Raw genomic sequence first — 17929 nt, 5'->3', positions numbered from 1 at the left:
GGGAAAAAAAACTCCTTTGAAGCAATTTTATTTTTACAAACATGTTTTAGAAATTGGGAATCAAAAAATTTCCTCACATCAATTTTATGGTCATTTTATTTTGTGAATTAGAAACTCCAATTTTGTTTAAAGAATTAGGAATCTTAAGAATTAGTCATATTGGATTTTGAAGGAATTAAAAACCCCACTTTGTTTAAAATAATTTTAGGAGTAAAGGACTCCATTAAGTGTATTATTTTAAATTGGTAGAATCAATAATTTCAAATTGTTTAATTGGAGGAATTACCAAGTATAATGGTGGAACCAAAGATTCCATCAACTTGTTTAAATGGAGGAGAGTCAAAGACTCCAATTTTTAAATTGGTAAACTCAAGGACTCCATATAATGGTAGAATCAATGATTCCATAAATTTGATTCAAAGTGGTAAAGTCAAAGACTTTATTTGTTTGTTTGATTCGTAGAACTTCAAATTTCATATATGGAGTTAAGAACTTCTCAAGAAACTTCACTCTATTTGTTTTACCAAACAAAAATTCAGTTTTAAGAAAGAGGGATAGAGAGAAATTTAGAGAAGAAAGAGACTAATAAAATCTCATATATAAACCTATTGCTGCGTGCTCCTCCTCTTCACTTGCTCTCTCCTTTTTTTTTTTTTTTTTTTTTTTTTTCGCTCTCTTCTTTTCTTTTCTTTTTTCTGCTTGCAAATGCTCTGTCCGTGTATCTCTTTTTTATTTTTGGTGTGGACTGTAAGCTTAGGCTGCCATAAACAACCCCACGTCTTTTGCACGTGACGTGAGTGTGGGATTTATTTAGTATTTTTTTTCTTTTTATATGATCCTTATGTTTTTTTTGTTTCACTATTTGTTATTATAATTGATTTTTTTTTTAAATTTTGGAGGGCATTTTTTTTGGTCCTACAAACTTGTCCAAAATTTATATTCTTTAAGAAATCTTGCTTCAACATTTTTTAAGTAACCATTTTCTTTTTTGTTGTTGAAAATTTCATATTTCAAGAATTGCATGTATGGCTGTTTGAGGCATTGATTTATAGAGTTCCTTTTGTGAGATCTTTTGCACTGTATTGTGGTGTTTGGTGGGTCAGACAACACTTTAGTCAATGGTGATAATGGAAAGATTTGAAATTTTATTAGAGTTGGACTAGATGTTTCTTGATTAAAATCTTGGAGAAGAAGTCAAAGAATTTGTACATGGTTCAAGATTTTAATGGTAAAATATGGGATAAGAAAATTGGCCTAGCATGATAGCAACCTTTGTCTTCTTGGGCGACAAGAAATGAAGAGAGAGCATAAGAACTATGTTACATGTACAATGACTTACATGTTTCGTAACAAACACTTTTGGCCTGCATCCTTAAAGGATTGATCAAATAGTTTTTAGGTTTAGGTAATCCATAAGATCTTAGATTTTAATTTATTATTTAATGGGCAAAGCTTGAGTCAAGTGTTCAGTTGCATTAGACCCATCACAATGGAGACACGTGTTTACTTTTGGCCACATATCATTAACCCAATTGGTCCAATGTACTCAAACTAAGTCATTATTTAATAAATCAGACTGTGATATCTTCTTATATATAATTATCTAGTTTGTGTATGACAATGATAGGGCCATAGAGGGGATTCCACTCACTAAAAACAAAACAAAGAAAAAAATAATAATCTGGGCCTCCACTTTAACTGGGCTAACAATCCGAGGTTATCCATGATTAAACTCAAACTGCAATGTCCTGGAGTGGGCTTGCACCTGGGTTATACTTGACTTGAAAGGACCCAAGTAAATGCCCAACATATTTTGACAATATACGTGGGTTTGCTTGAACCGTTCCTCTGTTCCATTTCTCATCTTCAATCTTCTAGTGTTGTGATGAGAATTTTTCTAACAACTAGTTAACTTTCCTTATTAAGTATCACCAATATAATGGTCATCAAGGTTGTTTTCTTTCAGTTAAACTTACAATTAGTTTACTTTCCTTATTAGATATCACCTATCATATTGGTCAGCTAGCTTGTTTTCTTCCAATTAAACATACATCAAACTCGGTGGATTTAGAAGCAAGCACAAATTTAGAGTGTAAAACGCATTTTAGCCAACTTTTTTCATTTGCTCTAGTTTACATTTTAGCCAACTCTAGTTTTAAGAAGTGAACATGCAGTAGAAACAAGACACATAGGCAAATCTTTATAAAAACCAAACAGTAGCATCATAGTTCTGCTTACACTTAATTTTTTTTATTTGGCTAAGAGAAAAGGATTTATTCCAAACAACTAAAAGTTGCAACCATTTTCAATCAGAGCTTGATGTATGGTAACCCTTTCTTTCAGCTTCAATACTAAACTTAAGTAGACTTAAGTCTAGCACTCAACCTGGCAACCAATTTGTCATGAGGTGGTAGTGTCTCCCCCATCAGAGGGCAGTTCTTCAGAGTATTGACCCATGAGAGAAACTTTGGATTCTTTTCTGATATGATGGCCACACCAATGGCCTCATCAACAGCTTGGTAGTTGCATGCAAGTGAGCCAATAACGATACCAAGATACCCTAGGATCTCACCATTGAAGAATGGGGATTGCCCTGGAAAATCCCTTTCAATACCTTCTTCAAACACCTTAAGCAATTGGCTTGAGTCTTCAATGGCTTTCTCTCTTTCCTTGTCTTTGGACCCGAAGATGATATAGAAGCTTGGCACAATCTGATGACACAAAATGCTTTTGTTAGTGTTTGCCCACGAAAGCTACATAATTGGTACAAGTATAGCAAATCAACAAAGAGGAGGATACAAATTTTCATTTTTTAAAATATTTAATTTAATTTTTATTGAATTAGTTTACCAAGAGGCAAGGCTTTCGTCCAATGTTTTAGTGCACTGGACTGGATACAAGATTAATACTTGACTATTAATTTTGAACATATGTCATGTTCATATCGCGTCACTAGAATTGAGAGAGAGAACTCACCTTTTGATCAAAATAGTTGGCCCAAAAGCGGACTTTTGCCCTTTGGTAAGGATCCTCAGGCAATAGTTTTGGGGTCGTATTCCAGCCCTCTTCTATGTATTCAAGGATAATGAGTGACTCAGCAATGGATTTCCCATTGTGAACAAGCACAGGTACTTTCTTATGGACTGGATTGAGGCTAAGGAATAACTCACTTTTGTTTGTCAAATCTTCCTCCACATACTCATAGGGTATGCCTTTTAGTTTGAGGGCTAGCTCAACTCTAGTGCAGAACGCGCTGGTCCATGTTCCAAACAGGACAACTTCACCTTTCTTCTCCTCCATTCTCTCTCTCTGTCTCTCTGTCTCTCTGTCTCTCTCAGTTGGCTTTCTTTCAGATTGTGAAAATCCTTAATTTAAAGAGTTCATATGAGAAATTTCTTCCAATCATCTTTATCTTTTAGGTCAACAAGTTTTTTCTATTTGGTTGAGGAAGCTGACCAGGAAATTGATGAGGTTGACCCAGCATGTGTTTTACAGTTTTTATAATTAGATAAAGAAGCAGGAAAAATGCATAGGCTTACGCAAGATAATTGGCCTACAGCATTACAATTGTTATAGTGGTAAAGATGAGCCAAGATATAATGTGAATGCAGTGGAAGTAAACTAAGGACTTCGTCCAAGCTATTAACTGAGTCCACAATTTCCACTCAGCCATATGGAGTGCTCTTGACTAGGAATGATTATTTATTTTTGGATCACACACGTTCATATAGGTATTTAGTAGGGGAGGGGGACAGATGAGTACTACCAAAAAAAAAAAAAATGTTATTATTACTAAATTATCAATTGAAATACACCACAAGCTTGTATAGTTAAAACTTAAACTATATCGTAACAATGAAATGCTGATGTCAAGAATTTAGCAAATGTAACAGCTCATACTTTAGCTAAATGGTCTCTTAAGTGTAATGTTTTTGGCTCTTTTGATTTGGGTAGCTATCCCTCTTGTTTTGAGTTTGTTATCAAGATTGAGGCATGTTCCTCTATAGTGTTTTACTTTTTCTCTTGTTAATAAAGTCTTTTATTCATTAAAAAAAATTATACAATAAGAAGTGGCTTTTTTACATATCCGTTATTCGATAAACACCATAGGATATTTATAACCATTTTTTTGAAGTAGCTAGTATATTTAGGATTTCCTTTGGCCTAAGGATCAAACTCAAGGATATTGGCCCAAATACTTTTCTCGCATCTTATCAACAAACTTGTCATGAGGTGGGAGCGTTTCCTTCATCGATGGATGGTTTTTTAGAGCTTTCACCCATGCCATGATTACTGGGTTCTTTTCAGGGCTAAAAACCACATCAACAACCTCATGAAAAGCTTCGTAGTTGCATAAAGCTGTGCCCACAACAATATCAAGATATCCCAAGGTCTTGCCTTCAAGGAAAGGGAATTCTTCTGGAAAATCCTTATTGATTCCTTCTTCAAACACCTTTAGCAGCTCGTTGAATTCTTTGATTGCTTTCTCTCTCTCTTCGCCTCTAGTCATTATGATGGGTAAGAGTCTTGCCATAATCTGCTAACAAGATGTATGTAAATAGCAATTACTTAACATCATAAAGAGAGCCCAATTTTTCAATAAATAATAGTTGAAGTTATACAAGCTAGGCTCCTTAAGAGTAATGATATATATGCATTTATCCTCTTATTGCATGCAAATCCCACAGTTATACAAGTGTGTAGGACCTATACATTATGTGAGAAATGATGCATATATTTGATATGTGAAATACTTTCTCCTTTTAAGGAGTACTTGAGACTTCATATTCTTATTCATAATATATTTGGAACAGAAAGAGAGGTAGGGAACAGAGAGGGGGAGGGTGAGAGAGGAAGATGATTGCAATATATATTATTTATAAATTTCGATCACTTCCTTTCTTTTTAGATATTTGTTTTTGTTTGTTTGTTTGCTTGTTTTTATTTTTATTTTTTTATTTTTTAAAGTAGAGTTATTATCACCATATTCATACCTAGATAAGATATCATTATTAATTAGGCGTGCGGTGGGATACAGTTTTTTCTTTTGTTCATGATTTCCTATTTGTTAAACGTCTATTAATATATAGTTTTGAACTTCTATATGGACAAATTGAAGTTTAAACAAATGATTTTAGAATTAATTTTTTAAATGACAAATATATAGACTAGTGCTACTTATTATTTTTTATAAAAAAATGTAATAGCATAAGTAATTAGATACTACCCACCTGGTGATCAAAAAAGTTGACCCAAAAGCGAACTTTAGCCCTTTGGTAAGGATCCTCTGGCAATAGTTTTGGTGTGTTATTCCAGCACTCATCTATGTATTCGAGAATTACAAGTGACTCAGAAATGGGTTTGCCATTGTGAACAAGCACAGGTACCTTCTTGTGGACAGGGTTGTAGTGGAGGAGAGACTCACTCTTATTTGTTAGATCTTCTTCTACGTACTCATAAGGTATGCCCTTGATTTTAAGGGCTAACTCAACTCTCTTGCAGAAGGCGCTAGCCCATGTGCCAAACAGAACAACTTCATTTTGCTTCTCCATTATGATATCTTTTTCTCTCTTTCTCTCTCTCTGTCTTGTATCTTAAATATTGGTGTGTAATGCCTGTATGGTTGCTTGAGGCATTGATTTATAGAGTTCCTTTTGTGAGATCTTTTGCACTGTATTGTGGTGTTTGGTGGATCAGAGAGCACTTTAGTCAATGGTGATAATAGAAAGATTTAAAATTTTATTAGAGTTGGACTACATGTTTCTAGAACAAAACTTGGAGAAGAAGTCTTAAGAATTTGTACTTAGTTCTAGATTTTAGTAGTCAAATATGGGATAAGAAAAGTGTCATAGCAGCCATCGTCTTCTTGGGTGACAAGAAATTTAGAAAAAGCAAAAGAAGATTGTTATGTGCTCGTATTATTAAATGATTGATAAAATGGTTTTTATGTCTATATAATCCATGAGATCTTAGATTTTAGTTTATTATCTAATGGGCAAAACTTGAGTCTAGTCTTCAATTACATTGAACCTATTACAATGATGATATGTGTCCATTTTTAGTCATATGTTATCAACCCAACATGTTATGTGCTCGTATTATTAAATGATTGATAAAATGGTTTTTATGTCTATGTAATCCACGAGATCTTAGATTTTAGTTTATTATTTAATGGGCAAAACTTGAGTCCAGTGTTCAATTATATTGGACCTATCACAATGATGATATGGGTCTATTTTTAGCCATATGTTATCAACCCAACAAGTTCAATGCATCTAAGCCGAGTCCTTAATAAATAGTTCAGACAATGATATCTTTTTATAATTACCTAGTTTGTGTAGGACGAGGAGAGAGGAGATTACATTCACTAAAAACAAAAAAGAAAAAAAAAAAATCTGGGCCTACACTTTAACAGGGCTAACAATCCGAAGTTATCCATGGTTAAACTCAGAAGTGCAATGACTTGGAGTGGGCTTGCATCCGGGCTATGCTTGACTTAAAACAAAGGCTCCAAGTACATGCCCAACATATTTTGATAATATAAATGGGCTTGCTTGAACCCTTCCACACAGTTCCATGTCTCATCTTCAATCTTCTAGTGTTGTGATGAAAAATTATCTTAACTTTCCTTATTAAGTATTACCTATATAACGGTCACCTAGGTTGCTTTGTTTCAGTTAAACTTACAATTAATTAACGATCCTTATTAGATATCACCTACCATATTGGTCAACTAGGTTGTTTTCTTCCAATTAAACATACATCAAACTCTGTGGATTTAGAAGCAACCACGAATTTAGTGTGTAAAAAGCATTTTAGCCGACTTTTTTCATTTGCTCTAGTTTACATTTTAGGCAAATCTAGTGTTAAGAAGTGAACACGCAGTAGAAACAAAACACATAGGCAACACTTCATAGAAACCAAACAGTAGCATCATAGTTCTGCTTACACTCAATTTTTTTTTTTTTTTACTTGGCTATGAGACAAGGATTTATTCCAAACAATTAAAAGGTGCAACCATCTTCAATCAGAGCTTGATGTATGGTAACCCTTCCTTCAGCTTCAATATTAAACTTAAGTAGACTTAAGTCTAGCACTCAACCTGGCAACCAATTTGTCATGAGGTGGTAGTGTCTCCCCCATCAGAGGGCATTTCTTCAGAGCATTGACCCATGAGAGAAACTCTGGATTCTTTTCTGATATGAGTACCACACCAATGGCCTCATCAACAGCTTGGTAGTTGCATGCATGTGAGCCAATAACGATACCAAGATACCCTAGGATCTCACCATTGAAGAATGGAGACTGCCCCGGAAAATCCTTTTCAATACCTTCTTCAAACACCTTAAGCAATTGGCTCAAGTCTTCAATGGCTTTCTCTCTCTCCTTGTCTTTGGACCCGAAGATGACGTAGAAGCTTGGCACAATCTGATGACACAAAATGCTTTTGTTAGTGTTTCAACACAAAAGCTACATAATTGGCAATAGCAAATCAACAAATCAAGCGCTTCCGCCCAATGTTTTAGTGCACTGGCCGGGATACAAGATCAATACTTGCATGATTTTGAACATATCTCATGTTTAGATCGGGTTTAGTGTACTGAAGCATTAGAGTTGAGAGAGAGAGAGAGAGAGAACTCACCTTTTGATCATAATAGTTGGCCCAAAAGCGGACTTTTGCCCTTTGGTAAGGATCCTCAGGCAATAGTTTTGGGGTGGTATTCCAGCACTCTTCTATGTATTCAAGGATAATGAGTGACTCAGCAATGGATTTCCCATTGTGAACAAGCACAGGTACTTTCTTATGAACTGGATTAAGGCTATGGAGCAACTCACTTTTCTTTGTCAAATCTTCCTCCACATACTCATAGGGTATGCCTTTTAGTTTGAGGGCTAGCTCAACTCTAGTGCAGAATGTGCTGGCCCATGTTCCAAAGAGGATAACTTCACCTTTCTTCTCCTCCATTCTCTCTCAGTTGGCTTTCTATTAGACTGAGAAGCCTTAATTGTTGAGTTCATATGAGAAATTTCTTCCAATCATCTTCATTTAATTGGTCAGTCAATAAGTTTTTTTTATTTGGTCTTTTATATTTGGTTGAGGAAGCTGACAAGGAAATTGATAAGATTGACCCCCATATGGGATCTCAGATCCATGTGTTCACATGATTATGTTTTTTTATAATTGGATAAAGAAGCAGGTAAAGGCTTACGCAAGATCATAGGCCTTCGTTATTATAATGGTTTTTAGTAAAGATAAGCCTAAAGTGTGTACAGTGGAAATGAACTTACAGAGAGCCCCGGCATCTAAAAGTCATTATAAAGGTCCCATTGAGTAAAATCCTCCTATAATTTTTGGCCTTCGTCCAATATCAGGGAAAAAAAAAAGCATTTCTATTGAGTCCACATGGAAAAGTCAGCCATGGAGAGTGCTCTTGTAGTCGAAGGAATGTTTAACATTTTTTTTTTTTTTTTAATTAATATATATTTTTAATTTGATGGTTAGGAAGAGAGATTCAAATCATGAGCATCTTTGTTAGATATATTGAGAGATGTCAGTTGAGCTATAAGGCTCTCGGCTATGCTCATTTATGCATATGTTTTTAAAGTGTAGTATCTATTATTGTCACGCTCCAGTTGACTCACATCAGCATAGTATTTTGGTCAACTTCGGTCCATTTCAGCCCATTTTGGGTTATCTTTGTCCAACTAGGTTTATTTTTGTCTATTCAGTCCACTTTGGTCTATTTTGGTCCGCTTTAGTCCATTTTGCTCCATTTAGTCTATTACAGTCTACTTCAGTCTATTTGGTTTACCATGGTCCATTTCAGTCTACTTCAGTTCATCTGGTCCATTTTGGTCCACTTTTGTTCATTCAGTCTACTTTGCTCCATTTCTATGCAGTTTGTTTATAATTTATTTTGGTCTATTCGGTCTAGTTTGGTCCATTTCGGTTCATTTGGTTAATTTCGGTCTACTTTGGTCATTGACAATTATGTCACATTCTCAGCGCAATGCTGATAAGTTCTTGATATAATTACATTTTTATTTATTTTTTATGTTGAAAACTTGGATTTGTGCTAAAAACACAAGAGTTTGTTTAGACCTTAAATAAAAATTACGGCTCAATTGATTTTACTCTTAATCAAAGTGTGGAACAAGAGTAAATGAAGCGCAATAAACTGATAACTAATTAAGTGCATAAAAATGAACAACAAATAATAAAAGTAAAGCACAAGAATAAGGGAAGAGAGAATGCAAACACAAGATAACACGGCGATGTATTATTGAAGAGGGAATGGAAGAACTCGGCGAAAAACCTTTCCACCGTCCTCTAAGCGGTAAATCGATCCACTAGACAATAAGTTGGGATACACGAATAGTAAGACTAAGAGACCCTCCAAGCCTAATCTAGCCAATGCACCTAAGCCCTTCAAGCTCCTACTCCAACAAGGTTTCTCGGAACTGTGTCTTGTCTAGCTTTCTAGATCCCGCAATACGCTTGATTGCATCCATCAAGCCTCACTGGCTTCTTTTGGAAAATTTCCAAAAAATTTCGAACTCCAAAACACTCTCTACACTTTGAAAAGGTGTGGGTTGTGTTTAGGTACAAATCTCCTCTCAAGGTATGACAATGGGAGATGGAGGAAGAAGAGGCTACAATGATTTCTCACTAGGGATGAACAACTCTCTTTCTAAAAGATGGGTGTGTGTGTGTGTGTGTTGTAGAGAACCTATCTAGGGTTTTTCTCTTTGAATAGCCTCCTTTACTTTTGTGGGTAATGAAGGGTATATATAGTATGGGTGAAGGGTGAGAAAGTCACACTTAAAAATCCTCCAGGCAGAGAGTTTCATGGGTATCTCGCGGGAAGGCTTTACTCGCGAGACACTCACAAAATCCTTCAGCTTCCAGCATGTGCTTCTCACTTGCCTTTTTCGCGGGATACTCTTCTTGCGAGTTAGTCTTGAAATTGCACTGATTCTTCATTTCATGCTCAATTCTTCACTAACTTAATACTAAACCCAATACAATAAAATTTCATAAAATACAAGGAACAAATTTAAGCACATATAATACTTTTTGCCATGGAATAAAGCCAACATAAAACATAGTTGTAAATCATAACTTTATAATCTCCCCCTTTGCCTATTCCGTGACAAAACACCCTATAATAGACTCTAGACTTAAACGTGAGTTTGGGAACAATGACAAAACTCACTCACACCTAAATCTAAAACCTGTGATGAACCTGGAACAAAATACCTGTAACCTGAAACACTTGCACAAAACGCATTAGATCCTCAAGATAAATCAAGTAATAAAAGAACAAGTATAATGTAACAAGTAAATTGCGATCAAGTAAACATCATGTGAGCAACTTGATCATACACGAAAATAGTCATATGGAAATAACAACAATGATCATATAGCAAAGTAAATGATCATCTGAACATGCAACCAATAAAACACAATAACATAAGGATGTATGCATGCTCAACACACAACTAATGCAAAACACAACCAATGCAAAACACAAAAGGTCTTAGCATTAAAGATACAAGATCTAACAAGGGCACAAGTGTGTTCCAACACATAAGCACGATGGGATGAGAGCAACAAAGCATAGATACTAAATGTAACTTAAAGCACCATAAAACAACGAGAAAACAAGCATAAGGTAAAACAAACACAACAAGGTTTTCTAAAAAAAATGTCTTCTCCCCTTTGGTATATGCATCTCCCCTATGACTTTCTCCCCTTTTGAATGTACACGAGATAGAATTTCTCCCCCTGAGAATGTGCACATGAGTCATATTGAAACGACGATATACTCCGGTATATAATTCGGTATAGTCTCCCCCTTTTTGTCACTAATAGACAAACGAATAAAGAGGAAGGAGGGAGAGAAAAGAAGATATGAACAAGAATAAGATGCATGAGGGGTGCAAGATGAATGAGAAAATGAAACTTAAATGAAAGACAAAGACATCTAAAAAATGCTATAAAACATAAAATAAACATGACATACTAAAGATAATGGCACATGATATAGACCTAGGCATAACATAGACACAAGAACCTGCTATATGTGCTAAAAGGCCCAAAAAGACTTAACTAGCATGAGCGAATGCAAAAGTGTGTGCAGCATGAGCGAATTCATGAGCAAATTCAAGTGTAAGAGTGTGTGCAGCAAAGGTGCATCTAATGTGCATGTGAGATGCGTGACTAATGCATGAGCAAGAATTCATGGGGCAAAGTGTGTAAAATACACAACTAATGATCAAAACATGATAAACATGCATACTTGTGGTAATCCCCAAAGTTTGGTACTCATCGGAGTCCAAAACAATGAGAAAATGCCATTTAAGAATTTTATCAAATACATAGAATGCACACACTACACATGTATGTTAAATAATGCATAAACATATGAAAATCTTGCCTAAATACATGTTATTTTTGTCACAAGGGGCCAACATTCAAAGCAAATCATCATTTAAAACAAAATACAATAAAAAAGATTGATAAAAAATAAGTTTTCCAGCCCCATTTGAGAAAATCCCAATTATGAACATTAAAACCTCAAAAACATAATCTAATGATCAAAATTAATGAAAATCGTTAAAGATTACCTTGGAGATGTTAATGGAATGAAAAACACTTGAATTTAGTTGGGTTTAGATGTAGAATCATGAAAATAGGGGTTTGGGAGAAGATGGGAGATATTTAAAACAAATGTTCCACGAAATGCCCTTTAAAAAGCTAATCTAGAGATTTTCGCGGGTAACTTGCTGGTAAGCTTCCCGCGAAAATTTCGCTGGTAAGCCTTACTCACAAAAATTTCACTGGTAAGCCTTACTCGCGAAACAGTTGCGAAATAGTCACGAAACTCTTTGTCCAAAGTTGAAAAACTTGAGAATTTGACCATTTAACTCGCGACTGAGCTTACACATGATATAGGTCACGAAAACACTTAGAAAACATTGTTTTCACACAAAAACAACTTGAAAAACATTGAAAAACATGAGTGATACAAATCACTTCCAAAAGCAAACAAAATGAACAAAAATCTTTTTGGTTTGATTCATATATGGTTGAGCATACACACATTACATTTGAACATGTACAACCACACAAATAAAATAAGCATTCATTGAACAATAGACTTGTGTGTTGTGTGTGTATATCAAATGTGGAATAGTCCTTAGTCTAGAGTGAAGCTTCAATGATCAATTCAATCAAGTCATATACAACTAGTGCTAAGTCAAGTGGTCTATCTCAATTGTAGAAATGAACATATATGACCTTCCACAAGAAAGTGATCACAAAACTTTGAAGTTTTTCTTTTTAGTTTCTTACAACTTATAACTTTTGATCATATAATAACATTACATCTCATTTTGAGATCGATACTTGAAATTTTAGATATTTCAATTTTGTGAGTAAGCCTTTGGCTTTTTGAGGCACCATACATTTCAATACAAGTCGCTTTTCCTTTTTCCTAGTCAAATATTAGTATGTGCGACGACTTTTGAAGCTCATTATCTCTTTTCGAGATTTGACATTTGTTGAGCTATAGAGCAAAAACATAAAAAGTGGGAAGATATATAAACACAAGTCTATGCATGGTATCAAGATCAACAAGACTATTGACTAATCATTCATGACAAGCTTGAAGATTGATTTACAACAATCACACATAGGTTTTAAGATTTTTCCCACACAGATAGATGTGCATACAAAACAAGCTAAGCTTGTAAATGCACTACGCTATTAGTATGAAAGTACTATGCCAAACTCACGTGTGAAATGTGCTCAAATATATACGATCAAACTTTTTGAATTTTTCACTTTTTATGTGTTTTTGGATTTTTTACATACACAAAAATAAAAGCATGAAAGTAAGATCAAATGCAAAAAATAATAAAAATAATGCATATAAAGAGATGCATGATACACAAATGCATGTCAATGAAGCATCTAATGCATGAAGAGTTCTACAAAGATCGAAAGAATTAGATCAAGAACCAAAATAGCATAAGCTCAACCATAGGAACCTTTCATCATCCAAACGGAACGATTGTTTGGAATTAGTGTCTCATGAGAAGTGAGACAAGGGTTGGAAGAATGAGAACTGGAGATGCATATAGACAAGGAGGTAAGAACATCAAAAAATTTCTTCAACAATTTACCATTTTTCCCCATAACCGGTTTAGCTTTCATAGCATAACTTCTAAGAAGCTCAAGTTTCTCTTTTCTTTTGATTCTTTTGAGAGCTTAAAACTTAGAGTAAAGAGGTCTAAGATGACCAAAGGCACTATAATGGTGACAAATAATGTGTTTAGGTCCACTAGGCTTTTTGGGAAGGGATCTAGCAACATGGTTTTGTTCTCTCTTCAACTTTAGACATTGAGGTCTTATATGAACAATCACACCACAATGGTGGCAAGTTGAAACAAACTTAGATCCATCCAAAACCTTAGATTGAGACTTAAACAAAGGCTTTGGCTTGAGAGTCTCTCTCTCCACCTTTTGATTTTTTTTGTACGGAAGGAATATACACCGATTTGTCTTTAGAGGTAGAACTCACAATAGGTATAAAATCAAGTACTACAATATGATTGCAACAAATATTTTTATCATTTTTAGCAGTAGGTTCAGCAATCAAACACTTGACATGCATCTTAAGAGATTCATTTTCACATTTTCGCTCATCAACAAGTTTGTTAGACAAAATAAGTTTAGCGTCCAAGTCCATATTCAAACATTCAAACTCCTTTAGTTTTTCAAGAGAATGTTTAGCAAGTTTCTTATACTTTTCAATCAATTTGTTAGATTCATTGAGCTTAGCAATCAAATCATCCTTTTCACACATGAATTTGCTTAAATTCTCATGAACCTTCTTAGCCTTTTTTTTCAATAGTTTGACATTTGGTATATTAACAACACCTATAGATTCATGTAGTATGTCATCACAATCATGAGAATATACACTCATAGATGCATTTTCACAAACACATGGCGTGTTACACTCAACAACATCCAAAACATCCATAGAAGCATATAAAACACTATTTATGGCGAAACATACAAGGGGTCAAGGATCACACTTAGATAATGAAACCAAAACAAGTGTACCCACTCTGATACCAATTGAAAGCTCGGATTTGTACTAAAAACACAAGAGCTTGTTTAGACCCTTAATTAAAATTACAGCTCAGTTGATTTTACTCTTATTTAATCAAAGTGCGGAACAAGAGTAAATGAAGCGCAATAAACTGATAACTACTCAAGTGCATAAACATAAATAACAAACAATAAAAGTAAAGCATAAGAGTAAGGGAAGAGAGAATGCAAACATAAGATAACACGGCGATATGTCATCGAAGAGGAAACTGAAGAACTCGTTAAAAAACCTCTCTGTAGCCTTCCAAGCGGTAAATCGATCCACTAGATAATAAGTTGGGATACACGAATAGCAAGAGACCCTTCAAGCCTAATCTACCTAATGCACCTAAGCCCTTCAAGCTCCTACTCCAACAAGGCTTTTTGGAACCGTGTCTTGTCTAGCTTTTGGGATCCCGCAATACGCCTGATTGCATCCTCCAAGCCTCACCAACTTCTTTTGGCAAATCTCCAAAACTTCCCAAGTTCCAAAACACTCTCTACACTCTGAAAAGGTGTAGGTTGTATTTGGGTACAAATCTACTCTCAAGGTATGACAATGGGAGAGGGAAGGAGAAGAGGCTACAATGATTTCTCTCTTAGAATGAGTAACTCTCTCTTTAAAGATGGGTGTGTGTGTGTTGTAGAGAACCTATCTAGAGTTTTTTTCTTTGAATAGCTTCCTTTACTTTTGTGGGTAATGAGGGTATATATAGTGTATGGGGCAAAAAGATCCTGATGGGAACGTGGGCCTTTTGGGCCGTGTTAAAGAAGGCCGACCTGATCCTGGGTTTAGAATTTGTTAGTACTATGGGTCGGCCCATACGCCGAGGATCCGAGGATCCAGCCGAGGGTGACCTTACCCTCGGATGAACACCGAAGAACTCGGGATTTCAAAGTAAAGATTAGGGGATGACATGGTTAAGACCAATGGTTAAAAGGGGGGAGCCCTAGAACGCCCAAGAAGCACCGGTGTTGAAGAAATGTCAAAGATAAAGGCTGCTACCTCCACATTAAAGACCCTGCACCTACCACCCTGGCCGCATTAATGGGGAAGTGACACTAAAACAGTGGAAGGGAAACTTCTAGTTACTGTTCAAAGGCACTAAGAAAAGAAATATCTTGGCTAAGGGAGGAGTTGGGGCAACACGTGTACAAAGTATTAAAAAGAGGAGTATTTAAGGAGGAACCTAGAACAGAAATGGGAGGGACTTTTTGTAATCTAAAAAAGAAAACAGACAAGGAGAAAGATATAATATAAGAACAGCCCTTGGCTTACGTCCGAAGAGACCAATTTGCAATATTCCTTGTTGTTTCCAAGTATTTACAATCCTTAGTTTGTTATTTAATTCTCACATACTTCTAACCTGGGTTTCAAGCCCACACTCTACAAATTCATATTGTTTAAGGCTCATTGGGCCTGGGCCCATAACTGTTCTTGGGGCCAGGTGCATTTGTGCACTTACAATTGGCGCCGTCTGTGGGAAATCTAGTCTAGAAGAGGTAGGGATATTATGGCAGGCTTAGGCTCTCACCATGCAGAGTCACAAGGATCACAACCGGAAGATCATTTCGAACGTCTTGAACATCGTAGGGATCGTGAGGGAAGCGTCCATACAGAATACCCAGGGGCTAGCCATACTCATAGAGGGGGTAGCACTACCCGTGATGAGGGTTCTAAATCCATGCAGAAGGAAATCAATCGTTTGAAGAGGAGGTTACGCTGCGCTAAACGTAAGGTTTCCCCGTCCTCGTCTAGTTCTTCCTCAGAGAAAGATAGGGGACCTGGCTACAGTTCAAGGTCATTTTCTCCCACCAGCGCAACATCCTTCGGTGAGGAGGACGACCAGCCAACCCGCAGACGTAAGAAGCTTCGTTCTAGGGGCTTAGGCAACGATACCATGAGTAGGGCGTTGCACCAGCTCTCTAGATCTCCGTTTTCACGGAGGATTGAGAGGGGGAGGCTTCCCAGGAGGTTCACCCAGCCCACCTTTACCATATATAATGGCCGGACTGATCCGGTGGAGCACGTGAGTCACTTCAACCAGAGGATGGCAGTGCACTCTCACAACGAGACTTTGATGTGTAAAGTCTTCCCCTCTAGCTTGGGACCTGTGGCTATGAGATGGTTTAACGGTCTCAAATCAGGATCCGTAGGCTCATTTGGGGAGCTAACTAGGGCATTTGCTTCGCGGTTCATTACGTGTAGCAGAGTCCCTCGGCCATTGGACTCGTTGCTATCCATGGCCATGAAGGAAGGGGAGACACTGAAAGCATACTCCGACCGATACTGGGAGATGTTTAATGAAATATACGGCGACTTTGATGAGGTGGCGCTTAATACTTTTAAGGTGGGTCTCCCTACTGATCACGACCTAAGAAAGTCCTTGATGAAAAAGCCTGTCCGCAGCGTACGCCGTCTTATGGATCGTATTGATGAATATAAAAGGGTAGAGGAAGACCAGCAGCAGGGAAAAGGAAAGGAGAAGGTTATCCCACAGGAGAGAAGGGATTTCAGGTCGGACAGATATCACAACAATAAGCCGAGGAGGGATTACTTCGGACAATCCGGCTCGGCAGCACCTCAGGCTGTAAATACTGTGTTCCGAGAACCAGTGCACCAGTTATTAGAAAAGGTTCGTAAGGAGCCCTTCTTCAGATGGCCCGGCAAGATGGCAGGGGACCCTGCGAAAAGAAATCAAAACCTTTTCTGTCAGTATCATCAGGATGTGGGTCACATTACTGAGAACTGTCGCACCTTATGGAACCATCTAGAGCAGCTCGTCGGTGAAGGAAAGTTAAAGCAGCACTTGTGTCAGCCCACTGGGCAGGTCAGTCAAGTTGGTTCAAACAACCAGAGGAACAGTTCATCTCGGCCAGCATTGGGAACAATTAATGTTATCTTCGCTGCACCTGGTAGGACCGGCTCAGGTCCCACTAGGGTGATGGCAGTTTCCCATCCGCAGGCCGAGGATGTGGGTAGCAGGCCGAAGAGATTAAAGGGCACTTTACCTGTCTTAGGTTTCTCCGAGGAGGATAAAGTAGGGACTATTCAGCCCCATGACGATGCTCTTATGGTTACCCTCAGGATTGGGAACTATGATGTCAGGAGGGTGATGATAGATCAGGGCAGCGGTGCAGATATCATGTACCCTGATCTATTTAAAGGGCTAAGGTTGGAGTTGGAAGATCTAACCCCTTACGACTCTCCACTTATAAGCTTCGAAGGAAGGGCCGTTGTGCCGAAGGGACAGATCCGTTTACCCGTTCAATCCGGCACGGAAACGGTTGAGGTAGATTTCATTGTGGTTGATGCGTACTCTCCATATACAGCCATCCTCGCCAGGCCATGGCTGCACGCTTTGGGAGCTGTCTCCTCTACCTTACATGTTAAGGTGAAATTCCCCTCGGGGGAGCATGTTGAGGAAATCCTCGGCAGCCAGGTAGTGGCTAGGCAATGCATATCGGCTGCGGTGCTACGTCAGTCGGAAATTGAGTCATCAACTTTGCCCATCCAGGAGTCATAGCAATTAACAGCTCCGGAGGCACCTGGAGCGATGACAGGAGACGAGGCTGTTTGTGAGGAGTTAGAGAAGTTTGTAATAGCAGATGATCCAGAGAGGTTCTTCCAAGTTGGTGTACTTTTGCCACACCAAGAGAAGATGGAGTTGTTGAAATTTCTGAAGGACAATTTAGATGTCTTTGCGTGGGACCCCTATGAGGCTCCAGGCGTAGATCCGAACTTTATTTGTCATCGTTTAAATG

General features: G+C 37.2%; 3 protein-coding genes across 3 annotated transcripts; all 3 read right to left on the bottom strand.

The window, feature by feature from the left end:
* Positions 1 to 2169: 2169 nt before the first annotated feature.
* LOC142626665 (glutathione S-transferase U10-like) lies at positions 2170 to 3367 on the bottom strand. Its single transcript, XM_075800375.1, has 2 exons — positions 2977 to 3367; positions 2170 to 2711 (listed from the first exon to the last, which is right to left on the bottom strand). The coding sequence occupies exons 1-2, from the start codon at positions 3298 to 3300 to the stop codon at positions 2358 to 2360; spliced, it is 678 nt and encodes a 225-aa protein (XP_075656490.1). The 5' UTR covers positions 3301 to 3367; the 3' UTR covers positions 2170 to 2357.
* A 648-nt stretch (positions 3368 to 4015) lies between these two features.
* LOC142626664 (glutathione S-transferase U10-like) lies at positions 4016 to 5632 on the bottom strand. Its single transcript, XM_075800374.1, has 2 exons — positions 5232 to 5632; positions 4016 to 4537 (listed from the first exon to the last, which is right to left on the bottom strand). The coding sequence occupies exons 1-2, from the start codon at positions 5550 to 5552 to the stop codon at positions 4178 to 4180; spliced, it is 681 nt and encodes a 226-aa protein (XP_075656489.1). The 5' UTR covers positions 5553 to 5632; the 3' UTR covers positions 4016 to 4177.
* Positions 5633 to 6795: 1163 nt separating this feature from the next.
* On the bottom strand, positions 6796 to 8067 carry LOC142628336 (glutathione S-transferase U10-like). The gene is made up of 2 exons (XM_075802439.1): positions 7643 to 8067; positions 6796 to 7428 (listed from the first exon to the last, which is right to left on the bottom strand). Exons 1-2 carry the CDS (start codon positions 7964 to 7966, stop codon positions 7075 to 7077), a joined length of 678 nt encoding a protein of 225 aa, XP_075658554.1. The 5' UTR covers positions 7967 to 8067; the 3' UTR covers positions 6796 to 7074.
* Positions 8068 to 17929: the final 9862 nt, after the last annotated feature.

This window comes from Castanea sativa, chromosome 3, assembly GCF_040712315.1.
Source record: "Castanea sativa cultivar Marrone di Chiusa Pesio chromosome 3, ASM4071231v1".
Classification (NCBI taxonomy): domain Eukaryota; kingdom Viridiplantae; phylum Streptophyta; class Magnoliopsida; order Fagales; family Fagaceae; genus Castanea; species Castanea sativa.
Note: the sequence above shows the minus strand (reverse complement) of the source record. Positions and strands in the feature narration are given on the sequence as shown.

What these genes read in the sequence shown, in the direction of transcription:
- LOC142628336 (XM_075802439.1), bottom strand. Translation starts at nt 7,966, where the DNA reads ATGGAGGAGAAGAAAGGTGAAGTTATCCTCTTTGGAACATGGGCCAGC. An exon ending in CCAACTATTATGATCAAAAG is followed by an intron (nt 7,429 to 7,642) that starts GTGAGTTCTCTC and finishes TTGTGTCATCAG; the next exon opens with ATTGTGCCAAGCTTCTACGT.
- LOC142626664 (XM_075800374.1), bottom strand. Translation starts at nt 5,552, where the DNA reads ATGGAGAAGCAAAATGAAGTTGTTCTGTTTGGCACATGGGCTAGCGCC. An exon ending in TCAACTTTTTTGATCACCAG is followed by an intron (nt 4,538 to 5,231) that starts GTGGGTAGTATC and finishes TCTTGTTAGCAG; the next exon opens with ATTATGGCAAGACTCTTACC.
- LOC142626665 (XM_075800375.1), bottom strand. Translation starts at nt 3,300, where the DNA reads ATGGAGGAGAAGAAAGGTGAAGTTGTCCTGTTTGGAACATGGACCAGC. An exon ending in CCAACTATTTTGATCAAAAG is followed by an intron (nt 2,712 to 2,976) that starts GTGAGTTCTCTC and finishes TTGTGTCATCAG; the next exon opens with ATTGTGCCAAGCTTCTATAT.